This window comes from Gallus gallus, chromosome 7, assembly GCF_016699485.2.
Source record: "Gallus gallus isolate bGalGal1 chromosome 7, bGalGal1.mat.broiler.GRCg7b, whole genome shotgun sequence".
Classification (NCBI taxonomy): Eukaryota; Metazoa; Chordata; class Aves; order Galliformes; family Phasianidae; genus Gallus; species Gallus gallus.
In genome coordinates this window covers 27,998,737-28,015,510 of record NC_052538.1, presented here as the reverse complement: position 1 = coordinate 28,015,510, position 16,774 = coordinate 27,998,737, and the positions used below count along the sequence as shown (strand labels likewise).

The 16,774-nt window shown below is 43.2% G+C and overlaps 2 protein-coding genes across 5 annotated transcripts; one reads left to right on the top strand and one right to left on the bottom strand.

Annotated features, from left to right (window-relative positions):
* Positions 1-1,880: 1,880 nt before the first annotated feature.
* Positions 1,881-12,034, bottom strand: C2orf76 (C2orf76 homolog). 4 transcript variants are annotated; one of them, NM_001277872.2, is made up of 6 exons: positions 11,988-12,034; positions 11,103-11,256; positions 9,324-9,374; positions 6,377-6,414; positions 6,165-6,246; positions 1,881-3,225 (listed from the first exon to the last, which is right to left on the bottom strand). In NM_001277872.2, the coding sequence occupies exons 2-6, from the start codon at positions 11,233-11,235 to the stop codon at positions 3,149-3,151; spliced, it is 381 nt and encodes a 126-aa protein (NP_001264801.2). In that variant the 5' UTR covers positions 11,236-11,256; positions 11,988-12,034; the 3' UTR covers positions 1,881-3,148. The 4 variants fall into 4 exon arrangements, with proteins under 4 accessions (NP_001264801.2, XP_040559425.1, XP_025007977.2 ...); XM_040703491.2 differs by having other exon boundaries at positions 3,039-3,225; positions 11,708-12,025; XM_025152209.3 differs by having other exon boundaries at positions 3,039-3,225; positions 11,925-12,025.
* Positions 12,035-12,322: 288 nt separating this feature from the next.
* Positions 12,323-16,050, top strand: DBI (diazepam binding inhibitor, acyl-CoA binding protein). The gene is made up of 4 exons (NM_204576.2): positions 12,323-12,396; positions 12,497-12,614; positions 14,337-14,399; positions 15,752-16,050. The coding sequence occupies exons 1-4, from the start codon at positions 12,388-12,390 to the stop codon at positions 15,823-15,825; spliced, it is 264 nt and encodes an 87-aa protein (NP_989907.2). The 5' UTR covers positions 12,323-12,387; the 3' UTR covers positions 15,826-16,050.
* The last annotated feature ends 724 nt before the right edge of the window (positions 16,051-16,774 follow it).

The following is a 16,774-nucleotide window of genomic DNA, read 5'->3' as shown; positions in this document are numbered from 1 at the left end:
CTCTGAGGACTCTTCTGTGTCTCTGGCAGCATTTCATTCAGCTGTGCCAACAAGTTCCTAGCTCTTGCATCTTCAAGGAGCAACTTGACTACATCCAGACAGAAAACTACACCAAAGCAGCGGCGTGCAGAAAGTACAGTACATCAGAGCCAGAAGAAACCAACACACATAATACATCCATTTCTGCATTCAATTCTAAAAAGTGATTGAAATGCATAATGATACAAAAACACTATTTTCATACCTTTAGCGGTATAAAAAGCAGCACTATGCCAGTGTGTATATAAGCCACTAGAGCTGTATATTCAAGATTTTCTGTGTTTATTCACTTACAGTTACCTCTTCTTCCTCCTCGTGAGGATTCCTTTCCTGATTTCCTCTCTTCTCCTTTAGCAGCTATTCATCCATGCCTCCTAACCAAAACTCCACTCTCTGAAGCAGTTTTCATTCTCTGAGAAGCATCGTGGTTCCCCAACTCCCAATTTGACCACTTCTCCCTGCTACACTTCTATGACCAAGGAGAAGATCCACCCTGGATGCTGCCTTTTTGTTTATAAAAAGGGCGGTGAAATGTTCCAAGGACATCACATAGTGAGATAAATCCTTATTAGCCCCATAATGTCTAAGAATAACAGTAAAACTACATGATCTTTCCCACTGTACATTGCGGAGAAGTCACCTGTGATCAACAGTAATGGTGAACTAACACCGTTTACGGCCTCTGCCAGGTTAACAAAGCATGGTATCAACTCTGTGGGTGGTATCCTTTAATATACAGAGGATTTCATAACAACACAGATAAAGATATCTCAGCCTTCAGTAATTTATTAGCCAGTGTTCCCAGATTTCATTACGCGTACAACAATGTTGGAATCAAACCCATTTTGAAACAAAGACATATACTGCTATACCATATCCCACCCAAAGTGTTAGGACAGAATCTATCTTTAAAAGTTCTCTGTTAATTTCTATGGTTTTGTGTGGTGGCTTGAGGGCATTTTGGTTTTGTTTCTTTGTTTCGTAAGGAGTATTATTAAAAAGAGTAGAAACTCACTTCATGAAGAATCCAGATTATGTGTATGGTCATGGAGAACATGGTCACCGAGATGCCCTGGTAGGACAGTGCTCTCTCCGGTATGCCATCTACTTCCCACACAGCTACAGTCAGTACTGTAAATCTGTCAGATCAAAACTCATTCGGGGAGCAGGGGCCAGCAAGAGAAAGGAGGCCTGGACTGAAAGATGAGGGACGTATTAAACTCTGTCCATAAATTCATCAGAGCATGCACATCAGCATTTAAATACCAAGAGTACACGGTGACACGAGTCTGCTTACAAGATAGATATACAATCTCCCTTTTAATAGCAGACAACAACATGGCAGACGTCTTTCATAAGTGAATAACACTATTTGAAGCAAAGCTGTTGGTAAGTGTGGTGGGAATCCTAATCACAGCTTGAACCAGTGATTGAGCACCTGGTGGGAAGGGAGGGCCAAGACAGAGGAGCTCAGGTGCATGCAGTGTACTGAGTGACCAAAAGGGGCAGATCCTGGCTCCATCCCTTCCCAGGCCTCATTTAAGGGTTTGCAGGGGGAGAGGTAAGAGCATTTTGTCTGGAGATCCATGCTTAAGGACCTTGCAGGCCTTCTGAAGGTAAGCAGCTTCTTTCTCTCATTTTCTATGCTCACTGCTGTTGTGTCTGAGTGTATTGTCACTTGCTGTGGTCTGGGATCTTGTTGCTCTGCTCTCTTGTTGCCCTTTCCATTGCTTTACAGTAAGTAATAGCAGCTACCTGAAAGGTCTCCAGTGTAAGCCATAGAGTTGTCAGGAAGGATGAAGAAAATGAGGTGGGAACAATGCATTGGCCCCACATCTAAAGCAAAAAGAACTTTATTTAGAAGCTTTGGAAATCATACACCTGCTTTCACTATCATGTCAATAAAAAAAAATAACAATCAAAGTTCTAGGAAACTGTAAGTTTACTTCTCTGGAGAGTCTCTAGTGGAAATGGTGTTGTCAGCTCTGACCCAGAACTGAGGGCAGATGTATGGGCCTAAAGCAATTGCACAAGGTCTCGTTTGATTTAGCAGAGCAAAGGCAGAGAGCCAGAATCATTTCTATTTCAGTGAAGAGAGGCTTAAAGACACAGTCCCAACTTGGCAAACCCTTAGAAAGCAGTTTTGTAACTGTCTTTCTAAACTAGATGTATGGTTGTTTCTTCTTGTTCTTAATTTGATTATAGCTCTTAATTTGGTTAATTCCAGGAAAGTCTGGAATTACCAAGAACTACCAGATAGCAACGGAGCATTTGGCACTTGGAAAGCAGGAAAGAATCAATCCCAGTCTTACAGACATCTGTTGTGCAGACTGGGCCTCTCCTTGCAAAAATGCAATCGTTTGGGTTTTATTCTTAAAACTGAAACCTTGATCCTTGAGACTACTTGGAACAATGCCCAACTGCTATTTCTGCACAGTGAAGCCCTGGCAGAACTCAGGTTGCTACCTTGGACGAGAAGGTGTCCTCACAAAGCAGTGTAGTAACAAGCAAGCTGGTCCTGGAACACAAAAGCCTCTAAACAGCCATTTTCTGTTTCAGCATGCTAAAGAGGGCTGGGAGAAAGCATAAAGGAAAGCTTTCACCAGCAGAGTGAAACACTTACCATTCTGTACCATTCAACAAAAGAGCCTAAACAAAGTGAGTGGAGTAAATCTGTTACTCTGCAACACAGAGTTTCTCTTGTCAAGCTCTCTAAAACAGTCACAAAAAGATCCCCTTCTCATTAGAAGTTACTACTGAGAGGGGTTTTTACTGCGTGGTGTATAATCTCAATACGGAGCTGACATAATACTGCAGGATCATACTGGGAATGTGTGCCACAGGTCAGAGCGTTTGCACTGCCTCCATTGTGAAAGGCAAGCAAAGGGAAAAGAAATGTGAGAGGAGGGGGGGAAAAAAACCATGCACGTCCCCCAGCCTTCCCTCTCAGCCTCAGCATATTGGCAGAAATTAATTTCTATAGGAAGGGAATTGCACTGTTTGCAAAGCAATCCTCAAGGATTTATTGATCTTTTAAAGAAAAAGTCATTAAGCAGGGCAAGGAAGATTTACAACAAGTATGGGAAAACAAAACAATCTCTTGGGATCTTCACCAGGCCGAAACAGGATTAGCTTTGTAGCTTCTGTAATCTTCCTCGCAGAAGAATGCTAATTCGGTCTCATTTGCTAGAACAAATAAAAAATTGAAGATTTAGCACAGCAGGCAATGAACCACCTCCACCAAGCAGCTGTTTGAAGCCTTAGAAGACGTTTGGAGCCTTAGAAGACAAGTGGCGACTTGTTGGTCAAAGATAATTATAAATCACCAAACGTTTCCTTCCTCCCACCACCTCATGGTTTTTACTGAGGAGATTCCAGTACTAAATGCACAGCTTCACTGTGCTGTAAGGACAAGAACCTGAGCACATATAAGTACACGAACAAGATTCCTCAAGATGTGTTTGATGTCGACTACAGAATGGTCTGGGTTGCATTCAGCAAATGAAGTGATTGCTTTCCTAATGCCTTCAAATGCCAGAAAAATAATGAAGCGTAGCTTTCTCTTTTTTGTGCATTTGCCTTTTAGGGAAGGAAAAAGAAACTATTTTCTTCCATGAAATTAGCCTGTAGGTATAATAATCTAATACTTAGAGGATCAGTAGAATATTTTACAGATCACTTTACATTCTCCCTCATGACCCATCAAAATATGTGTCTGAAGAAGTTAATTTTTTGCCCTGCTGATGATTAATTCATGAAGCTTCAACAATATGCAAAGTGAAAGACACAAATTGGCTTCTCCAGCAATACCTTCAAATACCTCTAATTATTCACAGGGGATATGGCAGAGCTAAAGGACCCGCAAAGGTTCAGAGCAGTCACAATTCTTTCAACCCAGTAGGTCAAGGACTTCCTCTTCTAAAGCAATAAGTCAGCAACATTACTAATTCAGAACAGAGACAAATCTGATGGAAAGCCTTCACAATTATTAAACGTGGATTCCTTTAAGGTGCTGAGTCAATAAGTTCCACGCTTGTTTTTCAAATTAAACCTGAAGTTAATGAAGACTGCTTGTCTTGTAAAAAGGGGAGGGGGGAAAAAAAGAGCAGAAGGGGCTTTAGAATCTCAACCTGAAAATAGACAAGAAAATTAGGAATGAATACTGAATGCTTTATTTACATACACCCTGCTCTAAAATAAACAAACAAACAAAAATAGGCAAGCACTGACTTTGCTGACTAGGTCATAGCTGTAATAATAACCATGACCACAGAGGCTTTTCCAACGATACTTACGTAATGTCCTCATAGCTTACAACTCTCCTAACCTAACTCTGTAAAGAGCCCAGGATGATCAGCTGCAGCTTAGAAAAAAAAAATGATCTGCAAGTCTCCAAATTTCCCAGGTTTTCTAACAGAAATTGTTTTATTCTAGAAAATCTTATCCAGACCAGATAATGGAAAAAACATAACATGCCCATAGGAGGTTTCAAGTCTAACTGATGCAAGTGTACAACATGACAACTAATGGCACATGCTATCATGCTTCGCTTTGTTGATTTCCCATCTTCCATTTCTCATGGAAGGATTGCTTCAAGGTTTTACTACAAAGACCCCCATGCCTAACTGAGCTAATTTTCTGCTCAAGGTATGCTGGCACATATCCAAATGGTATAGTAGCCTAAACTGTGTCCTTCTCTTAGTAAGCCATTATACATAGGCACAGAGCAGTCAGCTTTCCTCTAATTTCCTTTCACTGCAATGTTTACCTTGATGTTCTCCTACTTGTTTTGAGATCAGGTTGAACTGTTTCGCTGCTGTAGTTACAATCTTAGTTACAAAGATGCGTACAAATATTTGTTAATGCCTCTTTGAATGTGGACAGCTCTGGATAATGCCAGCTCTAATGTAATGCCTGGTGCTGTCATCGGTCCCTTTACTGAGTTGTATTGCCTCTTACATGGTAAATAGATAAGAAGCATGCTTAAACGAAGCTTCTGCTAGCTAAACTACAAATCTACAAGGCTTGAGTGCCAATAATCCCTCCCTCCTGGGGAATTATTTTTCTCCCACCTGAAAAGGTCTGGGTTAGTTTAAAAAAAGCCAAAAAAGATGACAACATTTGGGAAAGGCATACTGAGGTGGGTGTGGTGCATCCCAGAGAAAAGCATAAAAGAGACCCTTTCTCCTCCCCCTCATATCACCAAAAATCAAAAAGTAAATGGCCAAATGGCACAAGCTCCACTCTTTGTAATCTTTCTGACTATATGAGACAAGAGCCATGAAACCCATAAGGGAAAAAAAAAATGTATATATTATTTCTGGGAAGCAATCAGAGGGCTTCAGGAGCAGGAGGGAGCTTTCTTTGACACCTCTGCACTTAGAGTGCAGGGAGTTATGCACCACAGGTAGGCAGAGCACAATCAAATGAGCGTGTGTCCATATCAAGGTGGAATGAGACTACATTCCCTGAAGTGCCCTGCTGCCACAAAGTCATTCAGCCACGTTTATGAGAAGCCCAAAGGACATCCAGGGACCATCAATTTCATCATGACAGATATTTCTTTACATTATTACCAAATGACATGCCCTATATGCAATCCCCTGTCAAAATGTGAGAAATCAGGTCAAGCTTCAGCTTCATGCTACGTTCAGCACATTCTCTAAATGACATTACTTGAGCTTTCCCATGCAATCTGACTATCAAGAACTGTATGTTGCACACTAAAACAAATCTAATCTTATTTCATTATTCCACATTGGTTCCACTACTTACATTACTAACCAAAACATCAGTTTAAATGTTACTAATAAGACTAAGCAGGCACGGTACTAATAACCTATCTGCCAATCATTTAAAATTGCTCTCTGCAGAATTATAAGCACACCTTCTAAAAATCACGATTTGCATTCTGAACATTTGGAGTGCAGATACCTGCTGCCCTCAGTTCAATGATTTGAATGTATATTATCCTGCCTTCTTCGCAGAATAATTATCAAGTAGTGTAAAGAGCATCAGGAATACCATTTACTTTTCAGCAGGCTATCCAAACATAATCAGCCGGTTATCAGTTTAATGACAACCACAATGAACAGCACCTTCAGTCAATATGAGTGTCCTCATACCTACTCCAGCTGCTTTCAGCGTGCTGTCTTCTTTCAAAATCAGGTTGTCGTCATCTTCCAAACTCACTACCAGATCACCAGTCTATAAATTAGAGAACCGGAACACAAAGATAAGAACTTACTGTCCCTGATCCAGTCCTGTTTTACAGTGCAGAGGTCTGCCTGCATTAAAGCGTGTAAAAGGGAAGAAAGCAAGCAGCAAATAGCCATACCTTAGATTTGTGAGCTTGGTGAATAATCTTCATCGTATCTGAAAGAAAATACAATGTTTTCCTAAAATAAGGCTTAATATGCAGGCGATGCTGGAAGTTATACTTAGGGAAGAAAAAAGTAACAAAGGGGTATGATTGAAAAATTCTTTATTATTAACAATTGTTTCAGTCTGAAAGAGAAAGTATTCAGTCTGAAAGAGAAAACCTTTTGATTTCCCAATCTTGCAGCCAGTCTTAAACCAGTCATTCCAGCATTAAGGCACTAGAACTTAAGGGGTTTCTGTCTACTGCCTGGATTACAATAACTAAGTAGCCATCCCAATTGCCAGTGGAATATACATAAGTCAAAATGCCAGTTAGGGTGTTCTAACCAAACAGGTTTTACACATGCAATTGGGGCAGGACAAACAGCATCAACGTGCTGGCACCTACTACAGCTAAGTGGATAAGAAGCAAGTGATGAAGGCACAGTAACCCGATTGCTTCAGATCATTCCTCAAAATCTTCCTTCTTATGAAGAAAGTACCTATGGGAGAAATTGTTGAGCAAGTTCTTTCTCTATTAACATGCACAATTTCTCCTTTCTTTCTACAGTCTCTTTGTATTTGCCTGGGATATTTTTTTTAATGCAGTGTTGCATTAAAGCATTGCAACAAGACCAAGTAATCACGGCAAAAACATGCAGTGATCATGAAACCATTCTACCACAGCAAATAGAATCCTTCAAGTTTTAAGCTTCTAGGTCTGCTTTGCCACATTTCTTCTTTTACTGTTCTTGGCACAGTCGTTCTCTGAACTATTGACTATGTTTTACTTACGTCTTTGCCACTGGCATCCAGTAACTTATTGTGTTCTCATTTGAGCTATTAAATACTTTCTCTAACTCCGTCACAGAGATGAAACTGCATCTTCTTCTCATCATAGCTGCATCCTCTCAACTGCTTTTGCTGTTTCATCCCAACTTAGTTCACTCAGTCATGTTCCCAGTTGTTTTTTTTTATATTTTCCTTTTCTGGTAGTGGATCCTTCGTGGCAATAGATATGAAGTGGCCTTCTGTCTCTCAAATATCGACCATACTGTTCCATGTTTATGGGAGGAAAAAGTGGAGATGCTATCTATGAGACAAGATGGCACTCAGGCCAGCATCGTCAGCAAAAAGGAGGTAATGGCAGGGTAGAAAGTTGAGAAGATGGCCCAGAACTCTTCTCAGTCTAAAGACAAGAATGATGTGTACCAAGATACAAAGAGGAAATTTGAAAGTCATAAGCTCAGAGGTACAAGCTAGCCATAGCACCAACCACGAGGAAAAAGGTGATGATGGAATATATGAGATAAGAGAGTGAAGAGCTGCTGGATTCTGGAGAGATGGAAGCCAAAGCAGCTGTTTCTCACAGCCAGGTCCAACTGAGCCTTCTGGCACTCCTAAACAAAGCAGAAAAAAAATCTAACTTCTACTAGCACTATTGATGCAGAAGCCTTACTGCCCTTTCATCACCAAAGTACAACAGAGACAGTAGAACACACAAGAGATGCCAAAATCACGAACCTGGAGGGATGATTCACAGCCTATGGGGAAGGTGAGGAACTCGGGCTTCATTTTTAATCTGTGTGAAAATTTCAGCATAGCTGGCACCATCCCACAGAAATAGGCCCTCTCTGACTTGCCTAACAGGTTATGAAGTTCTGTAATGTTTTCTACCCACGTTATGCACAGTCCTACGCAGCACAGTCAGGGGCTCAGCCACAACATATGCTCTGGGCAAAACTAAAAGTGATGAAAGAACTAACGCCAGGGACAGGCAGCATCAGGCATGTAACTGCAGCCCTCGATGGGACTCCCTCATCCATGCAAAGCAAGAGATATTGGGGGGGAGGAAGGGCGCCTCCAAATTCAAAGTATTAGGACACCAAGTATTACATTAAAAACAAGAATATTCAACTCCTTGTCACGGACAATTGTAAATCTTAGCCCCTAACTTCTTCTGTTTTCATCTCACACCATCTGCTATCAGCAAGAACACAGAATGACATGCTTGGCTTTTTTTCTTTTAATAGGCCAATAGAGTCAAATGCTATTTGCATGTATTAAGTAGTGTATTAAGTAGGTTTCTCAGTCAGTTCTTAGAACCACTGAAGAGAAAGAAGCCTGTAACTCCAGAACGTGGGAGACAGATGATCACTTGCAGCAAACCTCCAAGGGAACTTTCAGAAGTGCTGAACTGAGGAGAAGGTATGTGACTGATGTCTGAGTTACCACAATCCAAGCACTGAAATAATTTAGTTTATTTTGAAAGCATGTTCAGTCCCAAACAGATAATAGCACGCAACCGTGCGAAGCTTCATACAAAGAAACACAGGCATTGTTTTACATTAGAAGATAGAGCCTAAATTTGATAATAGGCTATTTCACTCTGTCTGCTGTTATTTAAGAGCTTTCTTATCTACTTTCAGCAATGTTCCCCTGCTCCTCTCATATTATGTAAATTATTTAAGAATATGAGCTTTATGCATTTTCATTCTACTGCCTTAAGCTTCTGCTTCATGATCCTTACTGACCTCACCATTAGTGAAAAGATACCAAAATACATATGCACAAACAGAACTACAATTTCAAAGGGTTTGAGGTCACAAGCTGCTCTGTAAAGTAAAAATAGAGCTGAAAGGTGCTTATAGAAGTAATAAAAATATTAATATCAAAAAATATTGCTACCAATTGGCAAAGAGCATATAGCATGCAGCCTAATTCAAATGAGTACAGAAGCTCAAAACAATGGTCAGGTTCTGCAGGTCCTGGAGGGATAATCTCAACTGCAAGAGCTGCAAATACAGGCAGGCACTGCAACCAGCATGATTATGCTAAAAGAGCAGTCTCCTAAATTGTCTAAACTGGTGTAAAAGATTACAGCTGCATTTTGATGAGACAAATTAAGAAAAAAAAATACCTACCGTACTTGTAAGTTTTAAAAGGAGGAGGAAGTCCTGTTCTTGAAGGCACATCTGTTAAAAGAAGATCACAGAGCAAAAATGAAATTGTCTTTCTAAATTTCTAGTAATGCACGTGAGTGCAATGCATACACCCTGGACATCAAAATAAACCCTCAGCACAGGAAAGGTGTTTGAGTATTAAATACTGAAATATAGGCTTTGGCTCAGATTCTCTGCAGTTAGTCCGTATTGGCTTAACTTCACTCAAGCATGAAGTCCCTCTGAACTGAATGATCCATGCAGACAGCGATTCAGTGCAATTAGGTTATGATCACAGGAGTCTGATCCTTCAGAAATCTGCCAGAACCATCCTGTTAATGGTTCGTACAGTTCAAAGTTCAGCATCTCTCACTGCCTTACGCCTCCAGCATCCTAACAACTATCGTTCCTAACTGAATTGTTCAGTAAACACAGCTTTGCTAATCAGCCACAAGGAAGCCAAACAGTAGAAAATTAACTCTTTAGGTATATGCAGTACACAGCCTCCCTGGTGCCAGTGTCCCCAGTGACATGTAGGTATTGACCCAGGCCTTGTGAGGCCCAGCTGCTGTCAGGTACTTGGCAGCAATGTGGCTGCAAGCAAAAATCTAGCAGTAGTTTAGAAACTTCTTTCAAACTCCTCCTTCAAAACAGATTAGAGAAAAGGAAGGAAACATGGATTTTGGACCAGGAACAGTACTACCCATCTGTGAAATACAGCTGGCTCAAGACACCAGTTTTGTCTTAAATAACAATGAATTACAATACTGCACACATCAAAAGCAAGAGAGTTTGGTTTTGTTTTTCTTTGCTTTTTTTTTTTTATTTTCTTTTTCATAACTGCAGCTGTACCATATGTTCTGAAAGTGCTTGTAGTTTTCTAAAAGCATCCTAAGATCTAGCCATGCCAATCACTGTCTCCTAGAAAGGAAGTTGCAGAAAACACAATACAGCTGCGACGCCCAGGGCAACATCCCAAAAGTTGCTCAAATGTGATCGGTTGCAACAGTTCCGGACTTGTTTAAGCTGGCATCATGGGAAAAAAAAAACCCCAAAAATCAAAGCCTGCTGATCTGCACACTTTGAATGTCTCCATTTAGATGTGAAGAAATATACCTGCAAGATTAGTTAACGCCCTAACTAATGAGTTGCTACGTGGGCTGCTCTGCATCCATTAGCCTTTAGATACACTGTCGCTTTCAGCCAGGCTCTGGAAGCATAAGGTCCATAGAGGAGTAAATCTGCACCATAAAGCTCAGGACGAGGACGGAAGCTCAGAAGCAAGCACACAGACCTCACAGTGTCAAAAACAATTTTTCACAATCCCTTCTCTTTTCACAAATAGCAAACAGACTTCCATTCCCACATTCTGCACAGTGGTGCGACTCCTACGGATCAAAAGCTCCTTAAAATCTATTGATTTCCCCCAGTTAATTTCTGAATAGCTGCCTGACAGCACAGCTCAAGGAGCCCGAGGCATGGAGCCAAGTGTAGCAACGCCCTTGTCTGGCAGTCAAAAAGGATGGAGCACTTGGAGGATTTAGGCAGACAGAGCAGCGCGCTCAAATGCAGGCATGGCACACTGACCACGGAAGCTCTCATTAAAGGCAGACCTCTCATCCAAGGGAGGAGAGCACAGGGGACAAAATACAAATCTGGCATCTCTACCAAAGCCACAGAATTCCCACATTTGTTTCCGCTTTGCTTTGCAGTGTAGGGACGACAACAAAAAGGACAAGCAAATAACTAACGATCCCTTACCCTTCTGCACAAAAGCAATGAACTGCTTCACTGTCTGATCCAAGTTAACTCCATGATAAACCACAGGCCTGAAATTCCGGTGCTCAAAGGAACGAACGAGGCGAACTGTGATGGTTGAGCTTTCTGCTGACATGGGAATTAAATTTTAAATAACCTGGAAAACATCAAAGAGAGGAACTGTTGACTTCCCTCTGTGCACGGGCACAGCTGGAAAACAAGGTGCGGGTAAACCTCAGTGAAAGACTCAAGCACGGGGAGACATTTAATAGAAGCATGCCTCTGGGGGCTTTGCTTTTAGCAGTTCTACAGAAGCAGCAATGGAATCTCAAGCAGTCACCCAGGATTTTATTGGCACTGCACGTGGAGCAGCCCAGTACGTGTGTGCACCGTGTGCTATGGCACCCGGCTCCGTTAAACAGACATGAATGTCATGGATAAATGCAAGTGGCCTATTTGTGGTGTAGGTGATTCTACCTGCTGTACCTCTGTGCTCTAAAAGAACGTCCTCGTGTGATCAAAAGCAAACCTTTTTAAATGTATTTATGTCGTGCAGAGCTTAATATCCCAGAAAGATCCCTGGGCCGTTACGCAGTGCTCCTTCTCACCTCCTTTCAGGGACTGGAAACCTCCCACCACATACATGCAAATAATGATCCTGGAATACTGCAGCAAAATTAATGGGGTTAATTTATCATGATAGGTATGGAGAATGGCTCTGCGTGCTTCATACTCCTTTCATAGAGAGCAGAACTTTCAACGGCTCTGTTTTACCAGCCCAAGTCCCTCTTTAAACAGGCCCACTCCCACCCTCCCCTTACAAACCCACGGATAAATGGCGACTGCCCCAGACCCCGGAAGAGGAGCGTGAGCAGCTCCCAACCTTACCGCAAGGCCGCAGCCGTTACTTCCGGGTTTCGCCCTCCGCCCCGCCCCCTTGCGCTGTCCCACCAATCACATCCGATAGCTGATACCAGTCCTGAACAAACCGAGCCGACGGATTGGCTGCGAGGCGCCCTGTCCCCGCCCCTCACTCCTGGCCGCCCCGTTGTGGGGCAATGTCCAAGCGCCGCGCCGAGGCGGGCGGCTTCTCCAAAGCTGGCCTATGCGGCGCTGCCTTTCCATTGGCCCTTTGCCCGATTCTCCCCGCCTCCTGAGAGCGCCGATTGGCGCGGCGTCAGCCGCGGCGCCGGGATTGGCCAGCGGGCTCGGTGGCGAGGGCTGAGGCGGCAGAGCGGCTGGGGCGGTGCGGCAGAATTGCGGTGCGCGGCGTTAGGGGTCTGTCGCCATGTCTGAGGTAGGGGCGGCGGCAGGGCCGCGGGGCGGGCGTCCCTTGATCTCCCCTCCTTCCTTCTCGGTGCTGACCCCTGTCCTGCTGTGGGGCCTTTTCCTCTCAGGCTGCGTTCCAGAAGGCGGCTGAGGAGGTGAAGCAGCTCAAGTCTCAGCCTACGGACCAGGAGATGCTCGACGTGTACAGCCACTACAAGCAGGCCACGGTGGGCGACGTGAACACGGGTACGTGCTGGGCGCTCCCTCAGGCAGCCCGTCAGGCGGAACCCGGCCCCGCGCCTTGGGCGCCCTGACTTAGGGCCGACTTGGCGTGGGTTTGCGTGCACGCGAGGGCGAGCCGACCCGTAGGGCTGCAGATAAGGGCTTGTGCGACGTGGGGCTGCTGGGCGAAGCCGGCTGCAGCTGGCTGAGCTGCGTGGGAAGGTCTGGGAGGCCTTCGTGGTACCCAAATAATGGCTTTGGGGATTTTTGGGCCCCTCTGTCAGTAAGGGGCAGCTGAAGGCAGGGATGCTGCTTAGCGTGAGCACGTGTAACCAGGCTTGGGCAGTGCAACGTGCTGCTGAGGTCTATAGTTGAAATACCAGGAGTGTGGGAGGCAGATTGATAAACTGGAGTGCTAAAAGCAGTACTGGAAGACTGAAGTGGAAAAATAACACAGGATGTGTACGTGGGGAAGAGCGCTCAGAAAAGCTGCGATCAAATATTATGCAATCAAATATCCAGCTGCAATCAAATATCGTGGAAGAACTGCAGCAGAAATACCTCTGCAGAAGGGCTGTGCCAAATCCCCGCTGCTGCTTGTGATGCCACTTCAGCTCAGACTGTGACCAGCATTTAGAATGAACCCTGCCTCTAGTGACCTTGTGTAGCACTTGAGAAACCAGAGCTAGGAAGAAAATGGGCGTTTGGTTGGAGCTCTGGCCTCCTCACCTGCTTGCTTCCAAAGGTTACTGAGTGTTGATTGAATCCAAAGCAGGCAAGGAAATGTACTGGAAATGGTAAGTGTGAGTGTAGGCAGTTGTTTATTCCCCCTGTGACAGACAGCACTGGGGGGTGGAAGAACTGAGCTTTCAAGATGTAATCCTTGTGGTGTGGTTGGAGCTCGGTGTTTTTGTTTGCCAAAGTGAAGTGGTGCTGTAGAGCTGTTAATATACCGACATGTCTGTAAGTCGTTGCATCGCAGTGAAGCAATAGCTGAGTTGGCTGGGAAAGCAATCTGAGTAAGAATAAGCTGATAAGTTTTTGTTCTGGAGAGAAGTACAGCTGCCAGCTATTTCTGTGTGCAGCACAAAAGGACCACTGTGGCTAATGGTTGGGCTACTTACCAGTCCTATGTAACTGATAATCCCAGGAACTGTATTTATTGAGATAGAGGAAGTAAAAACAGAACAGGTGTCAAATGAAGACTGGTCATATACACATCCACACCTAACTCTGTTCTTCTCTATTTGGCTACAGTGTGGCTTGTAATGAAGTGAGTTAGAATTCAGTGCCTATACCCATGGGATGACAGAACAAAGGAAATACTTTGTTAGAAACATACCATTAACTGGATGATAATATATTCTAAGCTGTATATTACTGGCTTTTGATTTCTTGACTTTGGGCATTTCATGACCGTAGGACATTTCGGCTTCACTTTAGAGCTGATGTTCTTTCATCAGCTTGTTTTCATGTCACAGTATTCTTTTCAAAAAGTGCAGTGAGAAACCAAATGGCACCATTTGATGCTCTTCTGTTCAGATGCTGCTGTCTTAAGGGAATTTGACAGAGAGCTTTTCCATTGCTATCAGTGGCATGTGGGCTTCTGACTGCAGGTTAGGAAGCGGTAGCTGCTAAGGTGAAACAGTATTTTGTCATGATTATGAGCTAGTCTTCAGGAAAACAGTCGGTATTGTCTACAGCCAGGCCACACCAACTAATTGTACTGCTTATCCTTTCTCTTAGATCGCCCTGGTATGCTTGACTTCAAAGGCAAAGCAAAGTGGGACGCCTGGAATGCATTGAAAGGTAAGTGTCTACTTAAAAATTAAAAGTGAATAAATAAAACCAAGGGAAACTAGTCAGAAAACCACACGTGGTTCAGCAGGAAATCAAATGGCGTTGCCTTGTAAGAGCTTTAGGGGTGTAAAATCATCATTCTTATTCTCTGCAAGGGAGAAGTAATTCTGAAAAATATAGGCTGTCTATCAGAAAAAGAATTAAGGTATGAATTGCCCAAGTGTCTGAAAATGTTACACAAAGGCAACCTGTAGCAGCAGCAGAAACTTAAATGTCCTTTCTGAGTCCCAGCCTAGTAGTACCTCACAGAGTGATCTGTCCCTCCAGTTGCTCTTTTTCTTCTAGAGTTTTTCTAATCAGAATATCTGGGATGTTTACTGAGGGGCATAACAAGAGATTTTTATAGTGTTTTAACCAAGACAGCACTACGTCTAAATGCAGGCTGAGTTGTCTGAATAGCTTTCCTACAGTAACTGGGAGTTGAGTTCATAGAGTTAAACCACTGTTTAGTTGTTGTCCATACAAATATAGCTTTGCTGTGAAACACTGTTTTCTCATGACTGTTGAGCAACTTTGTTAAAACTTTGATACTGTATTCATAGCCAAGTGACCCTATAAAGCTGCTCTGCTTTGTGTTACTATGCTGCAAAGTATAGCAGGGAGCTGTGACTGGCATGTGAATAGTATCTTAATGCTGAAGACTATTTTAATGCCAAACTCAGAACTGAGTGACTCTATGCTTGTGGAAGGTACTTCAACAAAGGCTCGGGGATCCTTTATGTAGTGTAATTGCACAGGTGCAGGCTGAGATACTGAAAAAGATGCCTTCTGAGGGAGTTACTCTGTTGCTGATCACGTTTCTTCTGTCCAGGTACAGTAGGGAATTGTTTTATTGAATGAGGAGAACTTGGCAGTGATTCTAGTTGAGAGAAAGGCAAAACTGATGCGCTGCAATAACGTGTCAGAAGGTTGCTCCTTTAATAGGAACTTGAGAATGCATATGTAAATCAGCAACATATAGAAGTGAGTGAAAACTGAAAAATGTTCAGAGATCTATCTCTGAATAGTCAGCAGAACTGTGCATAAGGGAGCATCAAAGCTGTCTGATCAGGGAAATAAACAGTGGTGAAGAACACAGCATGGGTGTATCTGTAGATGAGCAGGCTCGTGAATCTTGCAGGGGAGAGGAACAGGAAGTACAGCTGTTGTGAATCAAACTCTGAGTTGATGAAGCTGAGACATTTGTCACCAGGCTTCAGTTGTCTCTGCATTCGTGTGTCCCTGCTCAAAGAAAAGCTGCCTCGGGGCATTTTGTTGAGCCACTGTATGTATTCTGACCGTGTCCTGTGTTTGTCTTTCAGGAATGTCCAAAGAAGATGCAATGAAAGCTTATGTAGCAAAAGTGGAAGAGCTAAAGGGCAAATATGGTATCTGAGGACTGGATAGAGCAGCTGTTTGCACATCTGAAACATGCCTTATTTCTAATACTGTGGAAAACTGATTTATGATGATGATGGTTTTAAATATGAAGTACACTGTAGCCTGTTCTCATGTTGCCTGTAGTTCAGGGGGAGGTCATGTACCTGCCTGATGTACTGACACCATTTGAATTTTGAGAACAAAATAATCCGGAACTCATTAAAGTGCATTTGATACTTTAGCTGTTGTGATGCTCATCCCCTAGGAATTATTCTGAGCTCATTCACCAGTGGCTGTGTTGCAGCTTTTAAACTGTAATGTTAAAGCAGTGGTTAACGCTCACCTCTCCAGTCGTACCGCCAGGGGGCCTTAGTAATCTGTGTCGCTTAGTCCGAGCTTGTGATCAAACTGCTAATGCCTGGCTCTGCTTTCTGTGTGTAAATGGGAGTTTCTTGTGTGGATAAATGGGATCTCAGGAAAGCTGGAGTACAGAGATTATCACTGAGGCTGTATCTAATGCTGTGTATGCTTACAACACGGTGCTTGCTCGTTGTTGCCTGAGGTGTTCAGATTGATTCAACGACTGCCAAATGATCTTCCATAAAACACTTCTTGGAGATGTTATCCCTGAGCAGCAGTGTTAGGGTACAGGAGACATGGCAGATACTCAGGATCTGAGCACAAAGCCTCCTTTGTGAAAGAGAGAGTTCTGCAGACAGATGAGCTGTTGATGCCCCCTATGCCATACCACTGTAGATACAGAGCATTAGTGTTGCCATGTACTGCAGCTACAGTGAGGGGTGAATCACTGATTCAACACTTACATGGCTCTTCAGTTTAACACTTACGTGGCTCTTCAGGAAAGACTTGAAATGAAAATCAGCAAAGCTCCAAAGCCCACAGTTGTAACAATCTGTAATAGCTCCTTAGCCAATCTGTCTGCATAGCATGATTTGGTGTAGTTG